Source organism: Cydia splendana, chromosome 18 (assembly GCF_910591565.1).
Source record: "Cydia splendana chromosome 18, ilCydSple1.2, whole genome shotgun sequence".
In the NCBI taxonomy this organism is placed as follows: Eukaryota; Metazoa; Arthropoda; class Insecta; order Lepidoptera; family Tortricidae; genus Cydia; species Cydia splendana.
In genome coordinates, this window is record NC_085977.1 from 7,789,222 (window position 1) to 7,807,802 (window position 18,581).

Below are 18,581 nucleotides of genomic sequence, written 5' to 3' on the forward strand. Positions count from 1 at the left end.
TTAGCCAATAATGCGCCCTCACGAAATAGTACACATTCTGAAGTGACTTCATAAAAGTTAGGTGCAAACGAACACGTATATTCTTGGTTCTTGGCAAGTGCAATTGACTTATAGTCCACCACATGTAATGCATACCTGCCTATAATCAGTGGTTTTAGATACAGAATACCAAGCATAAGACAAGTTAACAGGCATAATATGTCAAAACATTACAGTATTCACAAAAAGTCTATTATCGTTGAGTTATGTCGACGTTTTCATGGTTCCACTTCTACTCAGCACAATGCCGCGCGTTGATACGAACATGTTCTACTATGATAGCTAGTAATTTCAAATAAATTTATGGCAGCCCTCCCACTTTGCCTAGCCTTTCAATCCCGTATAGAATTCCTCTAACAGCAAATATGCATCACAGTATTATGACAAACGCGGTTAAACGAAATTGGTTTTACAATAGATCACACACCGGTCACACCACACAGAGAGCCTTAAAAGCTGACGATTTGCAATGCGACAATCAAGAGTTCCGAGATCCTAGATAAATGACGACGACGACGGGTTGCTTTGAATTTGCTATTTGGTGTTTTATTTATTTAAACTTTATTGTACAAAATATGTACAACAATGTACAAATTGCGGACTTAATGCCTAATGACATTCTCTACCAGTCAACCATGGAGCCAAACAGAGATACCTACAATTGGTGCAGAGAGAGAAATATATTGAGTGGATTTTAAAAAACGGCAATTATTGGATCAAGCATTTTATCGTTGGATTACATTGAGAACCGGCCACACTTAACGTAACGTTCATATTGACGCGTGTTATATGTTTTTGTCATACATTTTTCGTATACACGACGCGTCCAGCAGAATATTATAGACCAGTGTAGCCATTTCTAAAACTCCGATCGCCGCATTATTTGGTGGGTGCATCAGTTTAAAATAAAATTACCAGCTCACAAGCCTAATTACTATTAGTTGATGTTATAAGTGCTGTTGATTTAATATTGAAGCTCATGTTTGATTTTAGTTAAATCTCAAGTGGAACTCGTCTTCAAAAACCTTTGCATTTTAACGTCTTTTACGACTCATCACCAGAGATCGGCGGGGGTGAGCTATTTGCCTTATAATTTGACATGTCTTACGTCATATTATAAGCCAAATAGCTCACCCCCGCCGATCTCTGCTCATCACATTCCTCACCAAGAGCCATAAACTGTCTCTAACAATTCACAGATATGACAAAGAGACTAGTAGTAGCTAATAACGCCGCAGCAGAGCATGCGCGGGGGCGTCCATTCACGACGCTGATTGGCCCATCCGGTGCGCGCTCAATGAGATGATGCGCCCGGGCCGCCTATGTCATTGAGCAAAGGCCTCTCGCCTACATTCGTGGTAGATCGCTAGAAGATATGGCTAATAGATACCTAGTTGTTCAACGTGTTCGAGAAGCTTATGCGGGAATAGTTGAGTCGGTTATTGTTCTTGGTATGTAAAGCTACTCTAGTTTCTACCGTCGATATGTTATCGAAGCTTTATCATTGTTATTAATTTGAAGAAGCTTTTTTGTCTATAAATATTGTACCACCCTGATTTAGCTTCTTGACCGTTACTCGTCAAAAAATCACGCTATCATCTTTACTTCAGGATAACATGAAGTTGTTATCAATATCAATCAGCTGAATCCTCAGTTCATGTAGAATGTAGATTACATATATATTACCTACTCATACAAAAAAAATAGGAAAACACCTCAAAATTAACAAAATTGAGTAAACATTAGCTGACGCATGGTTATGCAAAGCGTTCTGTGGACTCATTTTCCACACGAGTGCCGCAGCCGTTTGTAAAATAACATTTTACCGCGTTATGAACCCCTCATTCATGGTTGAGTGGCGGGAGAATAACAGCCAGCAAATGATCAGTTTTGGGAAAGCATTAAGTAATTAGTTTTCACACGGTTGTAACGGATTTTTTGCTATGCTAGTGCTATCATAGTCCTATGGCTTGGCGTCCTTATTAGAAACCGATGGAAGAAAAAAATTGCCTTAAGACCGAAGTTCGGTTCTAGACCCGAAGCGTTAGCTAAAAATTTAAACGTTGCGCTGCATTCCACGTTACATACGTGGAATTAACATTGTTTAAGATAAAAAATATAAATTCTCTTCAGTTGGTTGTAACATTGCAGAATAATAATTAGATCCGACAGTGTGCCTAGCTTGTAAATCATACCTCTTGTGTGCTATAACTGACTATGATTATAAACAATTAAAGAAAAATAATTCTAATGCAAAACGTCGCACGCGCACGACCACACCAAGTTCAAACGGAGAATAACAATGGCGGGCGACATGGCGCGAGCTTTGTTGTGTGACGCTATTGTGTGCGGTCAGAGGCTATGCGACCTATAATAATTCGGTGGCAACGTTAGAGCAACTGCACAGGTCTTTTTGCATGCACCTTTCCTTTATACGCAGTCGTTGGAAACAATCGCGCGTTTGCATCGTCGCAGTAGCGCGTCCTCGAAACGCAATCACTGGTATCACTGCGACAAATTATTAAAAGTTTTTTCGGTAGTTATAGATTAAAACTTCTCTTTTCCTCGGTGTATTTCTGTGTACATTTATACATACTCGTACATGTGATTGTGGAGTATCGTGTTCACTCAAAGAGGTGGTGCCACATTTTGAAATACATAGTTCACCCTAAAACCAGCCATATGACCTTGTAGCCAATTCCTTTGTCTTCGTAGTCTAGCTAAAATAAAGCTATTACGTTTGTCGGATATAAATTACAACGCGCAACAAGTGCCTGTTCCCCTTCGAACCCCTGTTTGCCACCTGTTGTCCCACTATACGTTTACACTGAGCATTTACCCAACGCCCTTCGAAACACCGTCCCATGCTACTTGTAGCCTTTATACATTTACGACGGTCTTCTTCTAAGGTAAAGTGCATTACGTTATGTAGAAATTCAATAGCGATTCGTGTGCATTGTCTGCGATAAGATGCGCCGATTGTAACGCAAACTTATTTTATGATAATTTAACTTTTTGCTTGTCTATAAGTAAGTATTAACCTTGTTCTGAAGGGAAGATATTGCTTATTTATGCAGTTACCGCTGCCCAGACTATCATTCGCGATCTTGAGGGCTTCACATGGACGAACAGTCCGTTGTACTGTTAGTCTCTTACACAGTACGAGTATAACGATAGTCAACGCGCAAGGCAGCAATAAAGTGTAACAAAATTGTTATTACAAGAAAACATTTAATCAGTCCCATCAATTCTAAAGGTTATATTGCGCTTGTATCCGTCCCGTTTTATGGTAAATAGAAAGAAAATAAAGCCATTTATTATTTGATAAGTCTTTAATCACTTTTAATATGTTTAAAAGTTAAGTACATAGCGTCGCCTCTCGCAATGTTGAGTGCTTTGGATGATTTATCTATGATTTATTATATCTTGAGACTCATAGCAAACATAATAAGGAACTGAGCTGATGAGAAATAAATAAATTAAAGCTAGGAAAACTAGATATTTTTTCCATAGAAGCTAATCCCCTAAATCTCAAATAGCCAAAACCGAAGGTCAGGCCGTCCTCGGCGCTGCCCAGGCGCATCTCCGGCCCATTGTGCCGTTATCTACGCTATTCACGATTGGGTCCAGCGTTGTTCGTTCTTGTGACCAGACCCTCTTTCACATTCGACCTCGGGGCCCTCAAGGTTGTGCTTAATCTGCCTGAAAGAATTGTTTTGAAAATTTTGACTGGCTTTTGCCGTATTTATCAAATGTCTGCCAGCTAGACATGAGCGTCTTTCAGCATGTTTCTTTCACTAGTTACTTTCATGTTAAAAGTTAACGATTCATGCTACAAATATTAAGGGATAAGGAGGAATTTAAGGGCAAAAATGAGTGCTAATGTAATTAAAACCTATATAAAAAAAACATACTTGTATAATTCCAGAGCAGCATAGCGAGATGTTTTTATACTTTGTAATCATTACCATCCTCCCGCGGCAATTCAAAGGCCTCCATGTATGAGCATAAAAACAGAACCCATATATCTGGCAGTAAGTAACTGAATCTTTATATTTTTTAATAGTCTACACCAATGATATCCGACAGGTGAAGTGATTATAACCAACTGTGCTTGATCCTCTCACAATACCATCGGTCTCATCTGTGGTTTCATTCATATCTCTCGCCTTTTACCGCGAAACCTGTTTCAACAGCAAACAATGTATTCCTGGCATTATATCTCATAATCTGAATTGCCCATGATGAATGAATATGTCTCATGGTACCGACACCAAACGGATGGTCCTCATCAGAAACCATTCGCGACAATTAAAAAAGAGCCCGAAATCACTCGCTAATTACTTTAATTAAGGAAACAGAGGTCTTACCGCTGCCTAGTTTTTATGCTTAATCCTGAGAAGTGCCATTCCGAAACTTAAATGTTAAGCATTAAACATCCCGTTGGAGATAATTGTGATACGAGTACCTCCATGTTAATTCACAAACAAACTTATCATACAAACAAAGAAACACTGACTATAAAATTCTTATTGGATTTTCAGTTTTCTTACTTTCACTTTTAATAAGAATTCACACCGGTTAAAACTACTATCCATACATATCTAAGTTAATAAACTGTTACAGAAAGTCAGAAACCCCTTTAAAATACCACAAATGGATACCTGTTACACCTCACCGGATAATCTCTTTCGAATGCTCGCTTAAAGGCGGATCTAGATAACACATAAAGAAGAAAATCCATAACGATGGACATCATTACAGCCACATTAGCGCATTCATTGTGCTGCATGCATTAATGAGTCAAATGCAGGTGCGCGAGAAATATAGCGCGAGTAAATCACGCGCCGATCGATGCAATTAATTGTGCCTTCGTAATGAACTAGCCTTCGCCCGCGGCTTCTGCTTACGAAGCATTGTTGTTGGAAATTATTGGATCAATAACCTTTTCATTGTTATATGGGAGATGGAGATGGTCAGTTATTTTTTCTGTTAATAACTTAATAACGATGATAAATAAATGTTGACGACCATGAAAAGACAATGGATGATAGGCAAAATATGTAGCGGCTTCACGAGTCACTAAAAATAATTCAATAAAATTTTATAATAATCAGGTGAATTTTCAGTAGCCATCGTCGTCTAATACAAATAAAAATCGAATAAAAAATCCAAAAACAACATCAGATAGGATCTAAACGATATGACTGTATGACATGTTTGCTACCTCATAAAATATTTCGACAAATATGTTTCCATAAATACCGCGACAACATTTAAAATATAAACGACACTAATTTGAATCTCTAATTCTTGTAGAGTATGTTTTATTTATAAGATCAAATATAGAACTGTCTTAGAAAAGTTAAATGATATGAGAAGTAGCCGCCAGAGGATCAGAGTCCGGGCAGCGACCGTGGGAGAGGCGCACAAATCTCCGCATCTCAGAACTGGTCGGCAGGTGCGCAAGAGAGCCGCACACACACACATAGGTACCACGTACACACACTTACACAGACATGAATGAAGCCTGCGCTGCAACACAACTACAAGATTTAATCTCACTTGTTTATCTCTGATTTATTTTATTCGAAGCCATCAGCTCAAAAAGAGTTACGCTATTTAATTCGTCGGGTACTTAATGCACGCCGAGGCATAATTCAGACGTTCGGATGTCGCTTTTAATTAATTCAAGTGGCAATCATCTTGTCAATGTGAGTTTCGTCCTAAACTAGATCCGCTTTAAATGTACGAGGTGCCGTAATCACCGAAAATTCGAGCGTCATGTTTGAACATCGTGTATCTCATTATTTACCCGCTATATACTCGGACGGCTTGATTTTATCTCCATTAATAGAGATTCTTGAGTAGAAATAAAGTTGCCTCTTGAATATATTAACATAGTGAAGCATGTTTTAGTACGACAATATACAAATACACAATGTCTCGCTCGTCCGATAAAAGAATGGAGTTGACTTAATAAACCACTTGCATGTTGAAGTGCCTATTTAATTCTTGTAGATTCTTGTGTTGCAGTTATTTTAAATCACTGAAATAACTTATTAAAAATATTATTTCTTTATTCAGTCACATGCGTAAACTTACAGCTAAGGATGCCAAAACGCTTATGCGGTAGATACAATTGAGATTTAAACATAGTAACACAAAAGAATAAAACATTAAAACAAAACAAAAACAAAGAAATCTGGTCCTGACCTTGTATCAAATCTACAAACTAAATTAATTCCCTCTGGATCACATTCCATATTTAACAATAATTATGTTAAAAACCTCCTGTCGTATCCGACGACTCTACAATTCCTGTGATGAACAAAGTAAGAATAAAACCTACCCACTGTACAGATGTACTGTGGCAAGCTTAGGTCGCCCAAAACTGCTTTTTATAAATAATAAATAAATATTATAGGACATTTTTACACAAATTGACTAAGCCCCACGTTAAGCTCAAGAAGGTTTGTGTTGTGGGTACTCAGACAACGATATATATAATATATAAATACTTAAATACATAGAAAACAACCATGACTCAGGAACAAATATCTGTATCATCATACAAATAAATGTCCTTACCAGGATTCGAACCCGGGACCATCGGCTTCATAGGCAGGGTCACTACCCACTAGCCCAGACCGGTCGGTTTTTGCATCCACCCCTCCTGTTCCTCTTTATTTTGGCAAGGGGTAGGGGGGGAACCCCCTGACCTGCCATATCGCACCCCCCTTGGGTGTTTTCGTACCTCCCTGTTTTGAAGTTTTATCTTTAAACGAGCAATTCTTGATTATTTACATACATATTTCGGGGATCTCGGAAACGGCTCTAAAGATTTCGATGAAATTTGCTATATGGGGGTTTTCGGGGGCGATTAATCGATCTAGCTAGGTGTTATATCTGGGGAAAACGCGCATTTTTGAGTTTTAATATGTTTTCCGAGCAAAGCTCGGTCTCCCAGATATTTAAATAGTACCTATGTTAATATAGTTGTTTGTTGCAGACATCCCATCGCAGGTGCCCCCGCTGACGCCCGGCACCAACAAGAAGATGGCCGAGGCGCTGAAGGCTACCTTCGCCTCCTGGGAGAAGGAGCAACTGCGCCTCGGCGTGCCCAAAGGTGAGTTGAGCCCCCCCATTACCAGTTCGCCGGAAGATATCGGCCTGTCAGTTAAGCGCAAAATTTGACAGCTCCGAACAACTGACTGGCTGATATCGTCCGACGAACTGGTAATCTGTGGGCCCCTTAAAGCAACGCTCTTAAGAGTCACATGAACCCTCCACCGAAAAGCCGCTTCCATGCAATCGAATTTACGCTCTCATTTTAAAGCGACATGCTTGAACACCTCGTGTTTCACAAACAAAAAACGAATATAGCTAAGTACCTAATAACCAATTTTTTTAAGTTAGTTGAGGTGTTTGACTGCTATCCATAAAATTGTTAATGTCCTACTTAAGGTCCTTAGTGTGGTTTCGATATCGCCTGTTATCACTAACCCAATTAGCCTCATGAATGACTTTATTTTTTATTTTTAAATCGACATGCTTAAATTACATGTGGCATGAACATTTACGTATGTCTGGTACTAGTTTTTGTTGCAAAAAAATCTCCCGCACATTTTCCTAGTTCGCCACTTTTTTTTTGAGTTCGGAACATCACAACTTCTATTTTACATTTCGTCCGTTCCAAAATAGCAGAATAAAATTTGTACCTCCTTCAAATTTCTCCCAAGAAATTATCTCTGCCATAAATCTTTCAGAATAAGTATACATAGTTAGTTGCAATATCTTTTTAAAGACCGTATAAAGCCTCAAGAATTGCCGGGAGCTGCTGTCAATTATTAGCGTAAAATAGCGCATATAGCCGATAATAAGAGAAAGCCATAAAACCTGCACCCTAAGTTATGGACTATATTTATCGTATATAGGAACTACCATTACAGTACTTTTGTGCTAGGTGCTAGCGTATTTAATGCTACTCAGACAATGATGATTCTTGGTAAATGCTTCGCGAGAATCGCGACGCGATTCGTGAAATAATCTCTGCACTTAAAAGGTGATAATGATAATAGTTAGACTTCATATAAAAACTACCAAGACTTACTGCGGTATTTTTATTCGATTTCGAACGTACCCTGTTTTTTGGCATAAAAAGTCGAAAACAAAAGAAAGACGAACAAACATTATCTGGCCTGTTCGTCGGTGTAGGTACACGCAAAAACTGTTAGCATACAGTGCGCCATGACGCGGATTTACATATGGTAATGTGGTGTGATGGACGCGGCCCGTCCGCCACACACCTCTGCCTTTGTTGGCGGTCGATGTTTTAAAATGGATTCTTTATATTGCATTATTGTGTGTAATAATACTGTAATCTAACAGCACAAAAGTCCCTATATTGATACGAGTATATCATAATAAATAATGGCAATAATGTGCTAACCGAACTATGTAACGCAAAAATAAGGTAACTTGAAGCTCATTAATCTCATTATTACAAGCTTTTATTTAGTTTCACCTGACCGTTGTCTGTCTGTCTGTAATCAAATCTTGCAAGTTAAATTTGATCAACTTCCTGGTTTCCGATTGAGCTGAAATTTTGCATGCATGTATAAATCGGATGACAATGCAATATTATTGGTACCATCGAGCTGGTCTGATGATGGAGACAGGAGGTGGCCATAGGAAGTGTGTGATGAAACAACGCAACCTAATTGTGTTAGGGGTTTTTAGAATTGTCTCGATGAGTATTCGTTGTTTGTCGTAAGAAAAGTACAGTCAGCGATAAAAGCTTGTACCAAAAATGAAATTTTTGCCAAAAACTTATTCAATTCCATATTATTTAGGTTTTTTTTGCAATGTCTTGTGACTGGTGACATCCCTTCTATTATAAATGCAAAAGTAAATCTGTACCTATGTATTACTTCTTCACGCTTAAACCGTTGAATCGAGATGAAATTTGATGTGAAGATAGTTTGAGGCTCGGGAGAGAGGGTAGTTTTTATCAATTATCAGATTATCACCATTCCACCCTGACGAAGTCGCAGGCAGAAGCTACTGTTAAATAATTATATAAAATTACAAAATTATTTGGGACGATAACATGGTTCTCAATGCCGTGAAGTGTTTTCTCGTAACTAATAATAACTAACCGACTAACAGTAACGACTAACGACGCATAGGATGAAACAAGCATCATTGTGAAGTCGCAGATTGTCCGGTGCATCGCATGTTCGAACGTTTGGCGCGAACAGAGATTTAGTCGTCACATCCTGGATGCGCGCCGGAAGCGCGAATAGACGGCGCACAGACGCACGCGCATCCGCACAGGCCACCGACCCCTACCTGTTTCTGGCCTAGCCTAGGTGACTCCTAGGAAATCTACCAAATAGGAATGAGTTAAGAAAAAATAGGAAAATTGTTTTAGTCTTCTTATTTCTTGATTCATCTTCTATCTAGTCTTGGTAATTCAATGTAAATATTATTTTCCTACCGGGCATAGCATAGAAACACACACAATCAGACATACAACAGTAGTGTACGTACCTAAGCAACTAAACTGAAAGTATTTGACTTTATCTATTCTAAGTACTCTCCTTGTGGACGGATTGGTGGCCGCTTTCGGATGAAAGAAGCGCCTGGCGTCCGTTGGCACGTTGGGTGGATGACATTCGAAAAATGCGGGGTGCTTTTGGATGAGACTAGCCCAGGACCGGGATAAGTGGCGTACACGAAGAGAAGGCCTATGCTCAACAGTGGGGACTGAAGGTTAAAATGATGATGATGATGAAGTACTCTCCTAGATTATCAATGAAGCCACAGTGTCACACACTTTAAGTCAAAACTGTTTCACAAACAAAAAACGAATAAATATCTAACTGCTATCCATAAAATTGTTTTTTCTCAAAAATGGACGGCAAAGTCGACTTTGACGTCTAAAAAATAGGTCGCGAAGCGCGTAGTTTATGGTCAGTCAAAAATTAAAAAGTTAAAAACATTGCAGTCTCGATTTTGGGACTGCAATGTTGCATACAAATTCCATTATTTGTCGAGTTCCAAACTTTTTAAAAGTTGAAATGGCCATATCAAATGAAGGCACAGGCCCATTAAACAGCCAAACAGATGATTAGTACCGCGACTATTTAGCTGTCTCAAATAGGTTGGCGTATTTTCGGCACTTCTATTTTTTTATTAAAAAAATAAAAAGGCGGCAAAGCTAATTTTTTCAATTGTTTCTACTTTTTTCTGTGAAAATATATACGTAAGAACGTTGCTTCTGTAAAATATTTCTAAAATATGTATATTTCTCGCACCATTTTTGAGAAAAGCACTATATATGACTCGGCTGGAAGGCTACTTGCTGGCTTCGGATTCAATTAAACGGACTCCCAAGGTCGTCCGTTTAATACGAATCCTCAGCCTGCAAGTAGCTACTTCCGAGCCTCGACAATAATGTACTATTAATGTCCTACTAAGGTCCTTAGTGTGGTTTCGATATCGCCTGTTATCACTAACCCAATTGGGTGCGTTAGCCAACTGGTTTTCGTTGCGTTCGTATGATTCTTTATGTTCCAAGTAATAAAACTGAAACACAACAACTTTAATATTGTGTTATCGCTGTGTTTAATTGTCGTTGCTTCATAAGGAATTAAAACTAATGAGAAAAAGTGACGTGGATCAGTATTTCTAAAAACTTCAGAACCCCTGTTAGTGGTGTGTCGTTTCGGAGATTTGACGTGACTGAAAAAATGTCCTTCTCATTTCTTTATAGACATCTTCCACTTGTAGATATAAGTGATCTACTAAAATGCAATTTATTTCTTGATTGAACCTTTAACTCTAAATAATATATGTATAATGTTTTCCGGAACGCCAATAAATAGTTACAGCTTTTATTACGGTGCTGGTACTTTAAAATAGTATCTATAAGTTTACAGACATCGCTAACAGTACCATTGTTACACAATACCTGCCAATGATAAGCCAATACCTACCACGGACATATACACGAGATGGAATGTAAACAGTTGTCGCGCCATATCTGCGTGATCTCGAAGATGAACGTAAACGCAGCAGCATCCGCAATGGCGATGAGACCTTATCTCCACATCGGTAGTTAATGAAATTGGTTCATTACCATACCGAGCCTTTGTTACGGCTAGCTACGGTTATTAGTATTACTGGTTCTATAAACGATCCATTTCAAACCCCTGTAAATTATAAAGTTACTAACTATAATCAGAAGCAAATATATAATTAAAACAATTGGCTTTAGCGAACCATTAAAACTAAAGGATACTTGGATGTCCGACTCTGCTTGATATAAACTTTGTTGCAAAATAAATACTATTAGGTACTTATTAGGTACTAAATCAGAAGCACTTCATGCTTTGGTAACACTTTACGCTAGGTATACTGCAACGCTTACCAAGGCATCTTGCTGACCGTTGCTATAACAGAAAATGATTCTAATTTAGGAGATATTTGTTATTTTCAAAATTGACCCGTTTTCGAAGTTAGCTCGATATACCTTAAAAATAAAAATACGCATCCGATAAATCCTATTGCACTATTTTATGTTTGTATCTGTAGGTATAAGGTACACTGTTGCTGGATGTATGCAGCCTACATGTATGTAGTTAATCAATTTAATAAGGCTCACGGAGCCTGCAGGAGGCTCGACTCGACTGCTAGCTATATTCAACTTACTCGTTACTCGGCTACGTTTCCATGTCACTACGTCACACGAGTTATCACGACTGAAATACTTAGGTAAAGGATATTGAAATATGGCTTTATCACTACTTCTTTGCAGCAGTTTACTTCGCATTAAGTTATAGACATACCTACTTCATAAAGTACGTGTACATCTTTATGAAGTAAAGAGGACCTATCTTTAATTTCATTAACCGCTATCTATTTCTTTATACGTCATGTTTTTGTGTTTAAGACGGAAGCAATCATAGAAACTCATCACAGTAAAGTCTGAAGATTACTAGCATGTTATAAAAGGCGTATTATTATTTGCTTTATGGCACATTTACAGCCTATACAAATTAGGATAGATTACTGTCCTTCAGAATAGCTTTTGTATTGCGAGCAATCTGGCCATTTAGTACCTACCTAATTTGTGGTATTAAATGATTGTACCTAATCATTAGATTCTTCATTTCATTCTTTCTCCATATACCAGATGACATGGATGGGTCTCTATTATTTCCCAAATAGTTTTAAGTCATAATGTATTGTTTGTCCGAATTTTCGTTAGTCAGAATTGGTTTTCTCAGAAACGCGTAACTTTTCAGGAAACCTAACCTAACCTCTCTACTCTCTATAGAATAACCTTACGAAAGTCCTGAAAAGTTAACGGTTTCAGTTTTATGACTAATAATAATATGACAAACAATACATTATGACCTAAAACTTTATTGGAAACAGGGACTCCGAAATGGATACCGACTAGGCATCTCTGCCTATATTGCAGCATAAACATTAAGTGTCCCGAAGGCAGCCAGACTGAAAGCGGTAATTAAACTAATTATTGAATATTAGCTAGCTCTCCGCGCGCCCGGGAAAAACTCAGGCCCCGAGTAGAGTGCAATTTGTAACACATAACTCCATTTCGCACTCATTAAACTAAAAAGTACTAAACCTATAACCAATTCCATGCCAATATCAACCTTAATAACAACTGCTGAAAGTCTAGAATTGAGGCTATAATCTGTTCAGCTTGTCTTTCTTTATTTGTGGGCGGCCGATTTGTATTGATTGACTTTTTATTAGCCGCTACTGTTTGAGGAATCTCGGCTATGTGCGTTTAAATTGATTGCCTTTGGATACTTTGTAAACATGAAGGAGCTTTTGTTTGGATGTCTTCGCCCAATTTAAAAGGGCTGATTGTCCCCAATCAGACACCTGCTGGGAAGAAAAAGACAATTCGAAAAAAAATTGCGACGATTTGCACTCAATAAAGGGTGAATCGAAATCGTACTGATTACGTTATACACGGGCCACTTTTCTTCTAAGACTCTTACAATTCAGGACAGGTGTTATGGTAATAAAAACATGCTCTGGGAAACTGAAAGTTAATTTGACTCTGGGTATTTCACAATTACCTACAAAAATTTTAAATCACTTTGTGCCTATGCTGTCTAAATCTGTAATTGTATGTTATATTTGTGTACACGTAGGTATGTATGCCATATGTCCACCTCATGATTAGCTTAGCATACCTCATCTCAACGGTGGTGTCCGATTTGATCTGATGTCTGACTTTCAATCTGGAAGTCGCGGTTTCAAATCCGGACTCGTACCAATAAGGTTTTCGGAACTTCTGTACGGAATATCATTTGATATTTACCACTAGCTTTCCGGTGCCCAAGCCCTCTCGCTCGTGAGAGGAGGAAGTGCCCAGCAGCGGGGTATATTATTATTTTACCTGATCTCAATGCCAGAAGGTTTACAAATAGCCAATAGTACGTTTTCGATGGTACATCCTTTTGCATTAGAAATCCTTCGTGGTACCTGGTGTGAAGGTCGGATGCATGCAAGTTCCGCCGTTGGGCAACGCGCGCAGCGCTGCGGCTAATTACTGTTGCATCCATGCGAGGATGTATGCGTTTGTCGCTGTTATAATTGTAATGTTTTTCATGTCGAAGTTTGATAAATGGAGGTTTGGAAAGGACTGTTCTTTGGCAATCGTCGCTTAACTATATACGCACTAACAGTTTACGCATCGTATTGTATATTTGAAAACCATTTATGTACGAGTGTATATTTAGGTACGAGTAGTAGTAGTTATGGCCCAACTAAATAAGTAAGTCAATAAGCAAGTCATATTTTGGACAGCTAATCACCATTTACGTTGTGTCGTTGATGTTTATAGATGTACGTGTCAAATCTTACAAAAACTAAAAATTGAAATACGGAAAATTTCATAATACCTACATCATCACAAAAACGGCGATTCCATAAATTGAATTTTAATGGACACGTCATGTGGAAACGCCATAAGTTAGAAACGTAGTTATTGTGCGATTTTCATGCATCGGACAGAGGAAAAGCATAAATTTGTGATTATGATTTAGAATATCTTCGTCTTATGCAATTGACCGAATGAGCGCGAAATATATTCGTATTTTTTTCTGAACAGATATACCATAATTATCCGGATTCTTTTCGATATTTTTTTATTTCAATAGTGGATTTGGACTTGTGATGCCTACATCTCATAGAGCCACTGGTACATAATGTTACCTTTACCCCCAGATCCGAGACAGTGGAGCGAAGCAGCGGTAGCAGCGTGGCTGCGCTGGGCGGCGCGCGAGTTCTCGCTGGAAGGCGTGGCGCTGCAGCAGTTTGCGCGTGCGCAGGGCAAGGACATCTGCGCCATGGGCCGCGAGGAGTTCGTGGCCCGCGCACCCGCCTTCATGGGCGACATACTGTGGGAGCACCTGGAGATCCTGCAGAAAGGTATGTATAGACTGACAATTGAGGGTGATTCGTGTGGAACTCCAGAATGTTTATTTAAAAACTGACAATCTCATGGAATGGAGGAGCTTTCGCTGAAGCGACGGGGTTATCAGCAGTTCTCGCTCGCGCACACTTTCATGGGTGGGGGTAGATATAGTCTTTAGTAGGTATGCTCAATATGTCAATGAACGGCAATTCAAAGCAACTCGAAGAGATACTTCAGAAAAAGTAAATTGTAAATGAACCTGCTCTGCTGAATGCTCTGAGAGCCAACCGAATGTCATCGTCAATCCAAAATTAGTACCTCCTCGAAGTACTCGCAGTCAGGGCTGTTAAAAGTTATGTTTGCATTGTTTTTGGTCTAGATGTGGAGAAGGAGCGCTCCCTGCTGGCGAACGTGCCGCCGAACATGTACGAGAGCAACGTCTGCCTGCCCGAGCTGCCGGACTACATCCCGCCGCCGGCGCACCACTACAACAACAACAACAACAACACCGGTGAGTTATTACATCTATTTTCAGTAGGATTCGGACGAGGAGAAGCGGTATACATTGCAGGACACCACTAGATGTACAAGCTATTTCAGTTCCTTGGCTTGCCCTGGCAAGTCGATAACATTGATATGTTAAAGTTACAACTCGCAACAGTCGCAAAATCAGGGGTGCGAAACTCCTGACTTCGGCCAAACTCGGCTCCCCTCGGCTCAGCATTGACCCTGAACCGCGGTCAAACTTCGGTTTTGTAGGAAGTTTCCTTTCTGTACGGCAGTACTATTATTTATTCTGTGGCAAAATACTGTTAGATACGATAATCATACCAGTATCATACAGCCGCCATCAGATATATCGGAGTTGCCAAGGTGCTCAAAATATCTGAACGCGCACTCTAGCACCTTAACAATAGAGGCGTGTTCAGATATTTGTGGGCACCTTGGCAGCTCCGATATATCTGATGGCGACTGTACCATCAATAAAAGAGAGTTTATGATTTTTCTTTCTATAAATTATGTAAATTTCCGTAAGAGGCTAAATAGGCATTAGACTTAATTTTATATTTAAAAACATTTAAAAGTGCAAAAACAAAACATTTTTTAATCTAAGGATGTTTAGTTTAATTATTTTGTTAATACTTTTGTTTTTTGTTAATAAAACTGTGGTAAATTAAAAAAAAGTCTAAAGATGTAAAAAAATAATTAAACAATAAAGAGAATGTCCTGTGTTGAGATTACATATAACTTTAATAAAAGACTAGAGTTCGTTAATAAAGGAAATTAAATCAAATGACCGTCCGCAAGTTTCAAAATGAACTTATCATATTATCCACCATCAAACGAGAATAGGGTTGTCGTTATCGTTTCATAAAGATAAGCGAATGGGCCACTTATCCGCGCAGCGGTAAAGTCAACCTCATTAAACTACCATTCGCGATAACTCTGCAATTACTCGGAGTTACGAGCCCAACTGTGTATGCACATAATTTCAGCTTTTACTGTATTTAGTAACCAACTAGCAATACTTGTTGTTACATTGTCAGGTGAAGGCATGCTCTCGTCTCCCATCTGTTCGAGTTAACAGCGAATTAAGGGTTCGAACAAGTGGTTACCTTATGTTACCCTGTATTCGTAGCTACAGGCAGAGTCACTCACAAATTTAAATAAACGTTGATGCGCTTTAGGAACGTTCTCTCTTCAGATCTTTGTTTTTTCACAAAACAATTCAGAATATAACTCGCATCTTTACAGACGTATAAATTTAACAGCCGAACGGCGTGTCATCTTTTGCGTTGCACTGTTATAAAAATAATAAACTTTACAATCGGGGGTTGTGCGCAGTCTCATGGATAAAAGCTCATTTTCATTCGATATAAAACTATGTTTATTGCGTTATAAATCATAGTACCGGGATGTTTTGACTAGAAGCGCGGCTCAGCTACTGAAATAATAAATTAACCAAGTCGACAAGGGCTGTTCACATCGTGTTCGCACTGAAAAGTGTCCGTCTCGTGTGGTCCAGTTCAAATATTGATCTCTGATTAAGCACAGTTCACACGGATCTCTAGATCACATATTTACTGGTTCTTTACAACAGTTTATCTTATTAGCAACGAGAAAATAGTAAAGAAGTTGAAAGTCGTTAGCGCGGGTGGTCTCGACCTGACATCGACACTTGTATACCCAATTTACACGTCCACTTGGTGTCGGGCGTATATCTCGCGGACTGTCTGACTTGTCACCCTTTAACCCTATTATGGCTTCGTGTGATCGTAAATTTTGTAATATAAGTTATGGAATACCAAACTGCTTAAAAGGCTGTTTTGGTTTATAAGTTTATATACTTATTGATAATAATTTGAGACAAGATTACTAGGCCACGTTTAGCTTTTCAGAAAGTTTAGAATATCTTCGTATATTTTAGAGCCATTCTGAGGATTGAGCAGGGGAGTAGCAACGATGGGGCAAGTGAATCTCTACTAGAAACTCAATTAAGTTACGTCTTACCAATTGTCAAGGTAGGTGAACTTGCATACTTGTATAGTATCACTTTGGCCAGTAAGAAAGTGCACCTAATACTTAACTACCATAGAAATGTCCCTAACTTTTTTTACGTGCAATGTACTAGAGTATTCATTAGGTAATTGAACTATTTTGTCTTATCTGGGGCTCTAACTTGACAATCGTTGATAGATCTTATGATTCGATCAATAGTGTTCTTAGTTATTCCATACAGAGAACAGGTAAACGCTTACATATGTGAGTAGAGTTCGTACAACACATGCGATGCGCCGCGGTTCCGCGCGGGCGCGCGTGGCGCAACACGACCTTGGCGCACTTTTTCCGCTCTCTTTCAGCCCGAGGTCTTCGCGAAAATTGTCTTCTTCGGCCGTCGCTTCAGCCGACCAGATCTGGAAATACGTAACGGACGTGGTTGTTGAACTACTAAATAATGAGATAAGGGAATTTTATTGATAGTTTTACAAGTTACTGCCAGTTGCTGTGGCTATTATGAACGTCTATCCGCTGAAGTGTGATCTAAATCATTTGATGAAACATTAAATTGAACAAACGTCAGCTGAGTATAGGTAACATTAGCGTAAAATCTATTATAGTCGTAATTAATGACACACTGTTAAAAATTATGTAATTTTACATGCAAAAAAATTACATAATCCTGTAAAATTCCCGAAAAATCTGGGAAATTTACGGAAAAATATGACATTTTACGTAATTCTCGTAAATTTTTACGAGAATTACGTAAAATGTCATATTTTTCCGTAAATTTCCCAGATTTTTCGGGAATTTTACAGGATTATGTAATTTTTTTGCATGTAAAATTACATAATTTAATTTAAAATTACATAATTTTTAACAGTGCAGAGTTGGATGTTTGTCATATGACATTGTACATATTGGATTATGTAGGTGCCTACCTCCATAAACAGAAATAATTAATTTGCTTATTTACTTACAACACAAGCCTTCTTGAGCTTACCGTGGGGCTTAGTCAATTTTTGTAAAAATGTTCCATAATATTTTATATTTATTTACTCACAAAATTATTTACCTATTCATTCCAATCCCTATGTAGCATTAAACATTTTGCAAAAAAGTACGATACAGAACCATGCCTAACCCCGCTCTGATTACTAAATAAATTCAAATTTGCCGCAATAAGGCTAGGTTCACACTTGGAACTCCCAACCTCGCGCCAGACCAGATTGATCAACGCGCCCCTTCCACCGGCGCTCGCGCCGCGCTGCGCCGCGCCAGTCTTCCACCACAAACCTTTTGTGCTCATCACACCTATTGTTTTATTACCTGCCAGTGTTTCTTTATTTGAAAGTTCAGTGTCTATCGTTCATTTATTTTCTATTCAACTCTTATTACTATCTATTGTGTTTTCCTTTTTATAGTTTCATTGTTTTATCTGTATATATTATTTATAAGTAAGTTTATGATATTTTAAGTATTTAAATATATTCTTTTTATTAAATTTCTTCCTTTTTCAATAGGGAAATTTATCGCGGCTGTCTTCTTTTGGAAGGTTTCTGTCGTTAAATGAAAT

General features: G+C 38.5%; 1 protein-coding gene across 4 annotated transcripts in view; it reads left to right on the forward strand.

Annotated features, from left to right (window-relative positions):
- LOC134799462 (ETS-like protein pointed) overlaps positions 1–18,581 on the forward strand; it is a 179,512-nt gene that overhangs the window by 126,945 nt on the left and 33,986 nt on the right. For all 4 annotated transcript variants that reach the window (XM_063771864.1, XM_063771865.1, XM_063771867.1 and 1 more), the window contains 3 exons: positions 7,052–7,168; positions 14,317–14,520; positions 14,886–15,017. In XM_063771864.1, the coding sequence (XP_063627934.1) occupies positions 7,052–7,168; positions 14,317–14,520; positions 14,886–15,017 (453 nt within the window). The remainder of the gene's footprint in view (positions 1–7,051; positions 7,169–14,316; positions 14,521–14,885; positions 15,018–18,581) is intronic.